The 9,339-nt window shown below is 43.2% G+C and overlaps 1 protein-coding gene across 1 annotated transcript in view; it reads left to right on the top strand.

The window, feature by feature from the left end:
- The first annotated feature begins 5,194 nt into the window (after nucleotides 1-5,194).
- SHCBP1L (SHC binding and spindle associated 1 like) overlaps nucleotides 5,195-9,339 on the top strand; it is a 35,573-nt gene continuing 31,428 nt past the window's right edge. Inside the window, exons 1-2 of the mRNA XM_017524502.2 lie at nucleotides 5,195-5,850; nucleotides 7,298-7,447. Of these exons, the coding sequence (XP_017379991.1) occupies nucleotides 5,446-5,850; nucleotides 7,298-7,447 (555 nt within the window). The 5' untranslated portion in view covers nucleotides 5,195-5,445. The remainder of the gene's footprint in view (nucleotides 5,851-7,297; nucleotides 7,448-9,339) is intronic.

Below are 9,339 nucleotides of genomic sequence, written 5' to 3'. Positions count from 1 at the left end.
AACCATACTCTGAAGGAGCTAATCAATGTGTATTGGCAGGAGCTGGGATGGTTTACATGGCAATGAATGCTGAGAATGCTGGAACAGGGGTGGGACACAAAGTTGAATAAGGGTGAGTTCATCAGTATGGCTAGAATTCAACTTCTTAACATAATATACGTGACTCTTTGTGATATGGCTTATGCATATCTCTCCAACCTGAGTTTTGTTCCAACTTGTCCCCTACTCCTGCATATCCAGCTACCTAGACCAAGTTCTTTTACCTCTGGATAAAGCCGCTAAACTACTCTCTCTGCTTGGAATATCTACCTTATGCCATCTCTGCATTCTGCCCTGCTTTAGGTGCCCATAGTTTCCTTCTTTTTCATAACTCGGCCAACCTGGGAATTTTATCTGCTAACAGAAGTAGAAATTAATTACGTTCTTTTTGGGAAACAGCTTGGCAATACTGAGAGACTTAAAACGTTAATACATCTTGACCCAGTAATCCCACTTTCCCCTAGAAGAAATGTCTGAAATATAAGCAAAAGCTTATGCACAAAGATATTCAAAATGGCATCTTTGATGCTATAGAAATTAATGTAGCCCAAATGCTTGAAAATACAAGGTTATGCAAATTAAATTCATACCAAGAAATTGCATGCAGTTCTTGAAAATTATGTGCTTAAGTAATTTTTACTGATATGAAAATGCTTATGCTAAATAAAAAACAAAATATAAAATTTAATATGATCTAAACTTTGTAATAATGTGATAGAAAAAAATACTGAAAGAAAATACAGCAAAATCTAGTAGCAAGTTATTGCTGAGCATTGGAATTACAGCTTATTTAAGTTTTCTTCTTTCCTATGCTTTTCCGTATTGTCCAAATTGGCTCACGGTAGAGGCATTGCTTTCATAATAAGTAAAAAGTAATAAAAGTTATTTTAGCTCTCTTGCTCCTGCTTCAGCCATGTAAGAAGTGCCTGATTTCTCTTTTCCTTCTGTCATGATTGAAAGTTTCCTGAGGCCTCCCCAGAAGCTGAGCAGATGCTAGCATCGTGCTTCCTATATAGCCTTTAGAACTAGTGGTTCTAGGCAAGATGTTATAGACAAATGAGAATGATGCCATTCCTCAAAATGTTATAAGGACATTTGGATAGGGACTATCTAGACAAGTAGAATGGATGGATACTGGCTGGATGGAGGAAGGACACTCTAAATTTGGAGCTAAGAGTTGAAGGCACAAAAAAAAGAGACTTGGTACTGGAACCCTCATCCTGCCTGGCATCTTATCCTGCCACCTTCAGGAAGTTGACTACACCATGAGAGTCAAGCCAAATTTGGGAGGTGAGAAAGAGACAAGGCTTTTCTGTCAAGAGTGGGGATAGTGGCTATGCATGCTTCACTTTTCAGGACCACTTGGCAGAGTGCGAAAACCTCTTCCACCCCTTTCGTCTCAGCACAGAGTAGTTTGACAGTGAAGAAAGAGAGGGATCAGGCTGGGTACTGTGGCTCATGCCTGTAATCCCAGCACTTTGGGAGGCCGAGGTGGGCATATCACTTAAGCTCAGGAGTTTGAGACCAGCCTGTGCAACATGGTGAAACCCCATATCTACTAAAAATACAATAATTACCCGGACATGGTGGTACATGACTTGGCCCCAGTTACTTGGGAGGTTGAGGCACAAGAGTCGCTTGAACCCAGGAGGTGAGGGTTGTAGTGGGCCCAGATCGCACCACTGTACTCCAGACTGGGTGACAAAGTGAGATTCCGTCTCCGAAAAAAAAGAAAACAGAGAAGGATCCCTCTTTACCATTGCACTTTTATCACTCGCATTACTGCTATTGTTATTCATCTTCCAAGGGTATACAGGAAATCTACTTCTCACTCAGTCCATCCTCTTGTACCTGCAAGGAGAAGCTCCAGTGTTGCTCACTGTTTTGAATTGGCACATTTGTTTGCTATCCCCTGTATCCACCAGGATACATTCCAAGGCCCCAAAGGATGCCGGAAACCGTACATAGTACCATATCCTATATATATAATTCACCAATTTCTTTTTTCTTTTTAACAATTTCACAGATTGAACATTTGTTCTTACCGTAGATCTTAACAACCTTAGTATAGATATTTTTTCTTTTTTTTTATTCAGTGGAGAGTTAGTTATTTACTTAGAAATGTTTCTTTTCTTACTAAGTTCTTTAAGTGGAAAGCTCTTCTTTCCACTTTTACTTTATTGAAACATTACAACAAATCTTTGAAGAAGAATATGTTATCATTCCATTATGATGAAACCAACTAACTTATCCAAGCATGTGCATGCTGCACACAGAAGAGCCAAGGTTAAAAAAATCCCTATTTTTACTTTTTCTTAAGATTCGGCAGATACATGTACAGGTTTCTTATATGAGTGTGTTGCATAATGCTGAGAAGGTAAGGGTTCAAGCAGTTAAAGATGTGAATTTAAATGCCTTACACTTTTGCTCAGCAAGTAAGTTATGGATCACAACAAAATGGTTAGGTAGAACAGGCTTCAGTACAAAGGAGTCTACTAGTGAAGCTGGGAACATGGAAATAACCATCGTGGTGGTAACAGGAGAGAAGATCCTGCTGCACACAGCACAGATATAGGAAGGTCCAGGCAGAGATCCCCATGGACACCGTGATCACAGCCCGCAGAGGGACATATCAATGTTTTGGCTCCTAAAACAACCATGCATAGTCTTTCCCCAGTGAACCAGTGAAGCTCCTGGTTACAGGCAACATTTAGAACACCAGCTTTGGACCTGCAGACCCCACGTCTTCTGACTCTTGAGACACTTACCTTTTGACCACAGAGACAGGACTCCAGAAAGACTGTGCCCTCTGGGACCACACTTCCCAGAATCTCCTTCAGATGGGCCTAGCTTTCCTGGTCTTGGTGACTCCTGATTGAGGACTGGCTCATCAGGAAGAGGACTAGAGACACAGCCAACAGAGCTTCCACCTCGGAATGCAGGAGAAGGTTGAGAATACGAAGACCCCTTGAAGAATGACCAAGAGACGCAGTGGCCATGGGTGGAACTGAAAGGCGATCTTAAGCCTGGACGGTGGGAGCTCTGTGTTGGACCCAGGGAGGAGGGAGTCATTGCAGGAAAGGAGGACAGTGGCATTCCATTTGTCAAAGCATCCTGGAGGAGGCAAGAGGTGGGAGAAACAAGCTAAACTTCTTTTGGATACAAAAAAAAAAAAGGTTATTTAAAAAACTCAGCTTAAGTAGTACCTCTTCAGAGAAGTAAGGTCCCTTTCTCCTACAATGTGGAATATATGTATACACACATAATTTGTATTTATTTATGCACATATAAATAAATAAAAAGCACGGTCTGCCGGGCACAGTGTGTCACACCTGTAATCCGATCACTTTGGGAGGCGGATCACAAGGTCAGGGGATCGAGACCATCTTGGCCAACACGGTGAAACCCCGTCTCTACTAAAAAAAAAAAAAATTAGCTGGGTGTGGTGGCACGCACCTGTAGTCTCAGGTACTCAGTAGGCTGAGGCAGTTGAATCGCTTGACCCGGGAGGCCGAAGTTGCAGTGAAAAGAGATCACAGCCACTGCACTCCAGCCTGGCAACAGAGCAAGACTCCATCTAAAAATGAACAAAACCACCAGGCGCAGTGGCTCAAGCCTGTAATCCCAGCACTTTGGGAGGCCGAGGCGGGTGGATCACGACGTCAAGAGATCGAGACCATCCTGGTCAACATGGTGAAACCCCGTCTCTACTAAAAATACAAAAAATTAGCCGGGCATGGTGGCACGTGCCTGTAATCCCAGCTACTCAGGAGGCTGAGGCAGGAGAATTGCCTGAACCCAGGAGGCGGAGGTTGCGGTGAGCCGAGATCGCGCCATTGCACTCCAGCCTGGGTAACAAGAGCGAAACTCCGTCTCAAAAAAAAAAACAAAAAAAAAAACGAACAAAACCATGGTCTTACCAAAGACAATCATCTACTGACCTATCTGTATCTTTCTTGGAAAAGTAAGAGCCCCTAGGATTATGAGGGCAGGGATCTGGCCTTTTACCTCTATAACTTTGGCATCTATGCATTGCAAGGCATGTAGCAGATTTCTAACAAATATTTGCTTTTTGGAGGAAAAGGAAGCTGTGCTGTTTTTAAACTTTGGACCAGGACAGGTGGTCTTCATTATTCAACCTAAGAATTTAAAAACCCATAATTTATCAAAAACAAACTTTTTTGAAAAAACACTAGAGTAAAAAAATTTTTTTTTTTGGTGAGTCAAATATTCAGTTAGGTATCGTTTTCAATAAAGTCCAGGACAATGAACAGGAATAAATATGCATGCTGTAATTATTCCCTGAACTACAATAACATGATATTAATACTAATGTTTTTCTCAAAATAAACTCAAAATTTAACAGTGTTCTTCCAGATGAGTGTGAAGGAAGGCAGGTGTTTTCCCAATGCTGTTCTTCTCCTTGGGAACTGTCAGCTTCAGTGCAATATTTCACAGCTAGGCTGTAAACAAACGTTAATTCCAGTTGGCTCAATACACATTAAACAATAAAATACCAGAAGTGAGTGGTCTCTGTTGTTCTCCAAAATGTATGATCTCGAACAGACTTCTACTGTGAAAACGTTCCTAGTTTGCCTGCATCACTCCCAGCTGGAAGTTGCTGTCCCGTTTAACAGTTACATAACATAATGTTTTATGTGAGAATTTTGAATCGCACAACAGAGACAAGAAAACAGACTAACTTGTCCTTGATATTATCACATCTTGGCAAAAAGCGAGACCCCTGTTTAGAACGGAAAATAAATCTTATTTGGGGAACCCTGTAATAGGCGGGGGCTGGGCGGGAAATCTAGGTTGCTGGATTTGTCACTAGGGTTTCCGCTAGTAATAACCAGAGGGTTCCAGTTAGTGTCACCTCCCAGTATGAAAGTAAATTTTCTTTCAGGCTTTGTTTGTGCAATTATACGTGTGTGGAGTGGTAGGTGGAGCATGTTTAGGTCCTGATGACCTGGAGGGTGACTCGTAAACACTCTGAAACATATGAGGACCCTGAGGAAACCTCCCCTGGCGGAGTGAGAGGGCTGGGCTTAGAGCCTGTGCGTTGGCGCGGCAGCTGGTGGGGGTTCCGCTCGAGCCGCACCCCACACTGCCCCCGGTCCCCCACCCCTGTCCTGAGCCCAGGCGCCCCGCCCCGTCCCACCTCGCTCCGAGCCGCGCCCATCAGCACCCCGACCGCTTCCACAGAACCCCGCGCTCCACCCTCAGGCCCCACCCCCCAGCCCTGGGTCGCGCCCCGCGTCCCTACCCGAGCCGCAGCACCCCGCCAGGCGGAACCACCTCGAGCCGCCGCTCGTTGGGCGTGAAGCGCAGCGCGCCTATTGGCCAGTGCGGCCGAGAGCGGGAAAAGTGGCCAACGGCTGCGCCGGCGCTCCGGCTGCTGAGGAGATGGCGTCCGGCGCCAGTGCCCCGGTGCCGGCGGACTCAGGCCGCACCACCAGTCCTGGAAGGCGAGGCGAGAAGGCCGCTTCCGCCGTCCCCGCGGACACGGCGGCCGCGACCACACTGAAGAGCACCGCGGTCACGGTGCGGTCGGTGGTGGCCTCCCCTCGCCAGGTGAAGGGGAAAGGGGGCCGGGAGGCGGCCAGGTGGCGGCTCCAGCGCCTGCCGGCGGCTCAGGCCGACGACGCAGGAGAGGCGGCCGAGGAGGAGGAGGAGGAGGCCCTGCTGTCAGTGCCTGAGGACGAAGAGGAGGCACAGCCCCTGCCCCCAATCTGCGTGTCCCGTATGAGGGGGATGTGGCGGAAAGAGAAGGTGGCGCTGTACTGCGACCAAGTGCTGCAGGACTGTAAGGTGAATAGATCCGGGACACGGAAGACGGACGGTCGGAAGCTCGCCGGGGCCTCGGGACAGGCATCTGGGGCTACCCTCTTAGGGGGACGGGGTCCAACGGGCACTACGAGAACCTGCGTTTCAAAAAATTAAATGGAGTCAACATGTATAGAGCGTTCACCTTGTTCGAGGTGCCTAGAGGATTTAAGGTTCGAGTTTCCGACAAAATTCGTCAGTTAACGGGACAGCCCTGAGAGGGTTTTCCAAGAGCTCCTAAAAAATGAAGATATATTGACCTTATCATCGCGCAGGCATGAATCTTAGTACCTTTATTTAACAATTGATGTCCAAACATGAGTAAGATCACTCAGCCTTGACTTCCACTAGAATACTAGAAATTACTTTTAAGGACAGGCGCGGTGGCTCACGCCTTTAATCCCAGCACTTTGGGAGGCCGAGGCGGGCGGATCACAAGGTGAAGAGATTCAGACCATCCTGGCCAACATGGTGAAACCCCGTCTCTACTAAAAATAGAAAAATTAGCTGGGCATGGTGGCGCGCACCTGCAATCCCAGCTACTCGGGAGGCTGAGGCAGGAGAATTGCTTGAACCCAGGAGGCGGAGGTTGCAGTGAGCCGAGGTTGCGCCACTGCACTCCTGCTTGGTGACAGAGCGAAACTTTGTCTCAAAAAAAAGAAAAAAGAAAAAAGAAAAATTGCTTTTAAGAATACTTCCAAACGGGGTACGGCGACTCACGCCTGTAATCCCAGCACTTTGGGAGGCTGAGGTGGGCGGATCACCTGAGGTCAGGAGTTCAAGACCAGCCTGGCCAACATGGCAAAACTCTGTCTCCACTAAAAATACAAAAACGAGGTGGGTGTGGTGGCAGGCGCCTGTCATCCCAGCTACTCGGGAGGCTGAGGCAGAAGAATCTCTTGAACCTGGGAACAGAGATTGCAGTGAGCCGAGATCGCGCCACTGCACCCAGCCTGGGTGACAGAGCCAGACTCCGTCTCAAAAAAAAAAAAAAAAAAAAAATAGTTCCCACGCAGCAGTCCTCAATGCGGCATGTTATTTTGAGTAGAAAATACATACTTGTTAAAGCGGAATAGAGCAAATATTTAGTGTTTCTAACCTAGTTTTTTAAGTTGCAGCAGAATTTGTGTACATGCATATTCATTGCAGGGATATTTATAAAAAGTTAAAAATTACTTTAAGACACAAACGATAACTAGCTGTCTTATCTATGAATTACTCGAGTGAATAGATCTTTTAAGTTTAATTTTTTGTTGATGATGTTTTTCACTAGATGTGGTTTCGGTTAAAATTTGTAATTTTCCAGGTCATTCATTATTTAAGGCTACATTGTTTCCATTTTAAAATACGAATCGGAAAAAAAAAAAAATGGAGTTAAAAATCTATAATTGCATATATTTATACATATATATATATTTTTTTTTTCTCTTAGGCAGAAGATGCTGATGAGGTTATGGGCAAATACCTATCAGAAAAATTAAAGTTGAAAGACAAATGGCTTGGAGTGTGGAAGACTAATCCCGATGTATTCTTTGTGAAATATGAAGAAGCTTCTATCCCTTTTGTTGGAATACTGGTTGAGGTAAATAAATTTTATTCGATCTTTGTTCTTTTTGAATCAGTTCTTTTAAAGGCTAAAATATGACTTTGTAGACTGATACACAAGAGTTGACACATTTCAGGTGCTGCTCCTGAAAAAAAAAAAGTTGACACATATTACGTCTGTTTTAAGTTTCTGAGAAAATTAATAGTGTAAAAAGAAGGTAAAGGGAATATTAGTGCCTGTAAACCATTATCATTAAATGGGATCCAGTAGTATCAGACAATACTTATTAGCCTAGTTTTTGCTCAAATAATGTAAAAATAACAAAAATGCATTTCTTATAAAATTAGCAATTTAGTCTTTAACAAATTTGAGCCTTCTTTTTCTCTTTTTCCTTTAATCTTCATTTATCTGAATTATGAAGCTCAGTTCAAATGAGGAAAGAAAAAGAAATGTAATTTTTTTTCAGTAATACTGTTTCCTTTTTTCTTTTTTTTTTTTCTTTTTTTGACAAGGTCTCACTCTGTTGCCCAGGCTGAAGTGCAGTGGTACAATCTCAGCTCACTGCAACCTCTGCCTCCTGGTTTCAAGCAATCTTCCAATCTCAGCCTCCTAAGTAGCTGGGACCTCAGGTGCACACCACCACACCTGGCTAATTTTTCTATTTTTAGTAAAAATGGGATTTTACTATGTTGGCCAGGCTGGTCTCGAACTCCTGATCTCAAGTGTTCCACCCACCTCAGCCTCCCAAAGTCCTGGGACTACATACAGGTGGAGCTACCATACCTGACCAGTAGTACTCTGTTTCTTAGAGGTTTGCTCATCTTCAGACTTTGAATAGCTTTGCCTAGATCTTTCACAACTTCTCTGGATTTTTTTTTTTCATCAGGTTAAAAATGGTTTTCATCTGGCTGTATGTTTTTTTTTTTTTTAGCAGTATAAGTTTGTGGGGTTTTCTTCAATCAAATTTTATGTGGAAGCTTAACATTAAATCAGAACATTTCTGATTGAAATGAATGATGGTGTCTTAGCATCTCTCTCAATACCTCACGATAGCCCCTACGCTCCATAAAACTTTTCAAGAGCTCTAAACTTCTATGGAAACTCAGTGGATTAGATTACCTAAAAGTTCTATCGATTTCTAAGGTTTTACTTGCAATACATTGATTATTTAATCTCTCTCTCCCCTACTTTAGAATTCTATAGGGGCTAGTAATCTCCTTTAAATGTTAGAAAGACAGGATGAAACATGAGAAGAGAGGAAAAAGCAGAGTAGTATATTGGCAGATTCTAATTATTTTGTGACAGATAAACAAGTGAGAGTAGCTCTTGGGACCTCTTAAGATAGTGTTGCACAATTCATATTGTTGTTTTCTCTGAGTCTGCTTCTTTAATCTTACTTCAACTGAAGTATTAAAAATGCTATATAATGCTCTTTGTTCTGTAGTCACAATAATTTACTCCAGTGAACCCCCAATCTCTTTTTCTTTAGATACTGTATTAGTTTTCTATTAATGCCACAGCAAATTACCACATTTGGTGGCTCAAACAATACAAATTTATTATCTTACAGCTCTGTAGATCAGAAGTCTGCCATGGGCCTAACTGAGCTAAAATTAAGGTCTATACAAGGCTGCATACCTTTGTGGAGGCTGTAGGTGAGAATCTGTTTCCTTGCCTTTTTCAGCCTCTAGAAGCAGCCCGAATTCTGTATCTTGTGGCCCTCTTCCTCTGTCTTCAGTGTACTTCTCGCGTTGTATCTTTCTGGTTCACAACAGGCTAAGAAGGTGGTCCCCTTTTAATCGATTCATGATTAGAATGGGCCCAACTGGGTAATCCAAGATAAGCTCCACATTTCAGTCTTTAATTGTTTTTTTTTTTTTTTTTTTTTTTTTTTTTTTTTTTTTTTTTTTTTTTTTTTTTTTTTTTTT

The sequence above is a fragment of the Cebus imitator genome, unplaced genomic scaffold, assembly GCF_001604975.1.
Source record: "Cebus imitator isolate Cc_AM_T3 unplaced genomic scaffold, Cebus_imitator-1.0 Scaffold33, whole genome shotgun sequence".
In the NCBI taxonomy this organism is placed as follows: Eukaryota; Metazoa; Chordata; class Mammalia; order Primates; family Cebidae; genus Cebus; species Cebus imitator.
The sequence above is the reverse complement of the archived record's forward strand: the minus strand, read 5'-3'. Positions and strand labels throughout refer to the sequence as shown.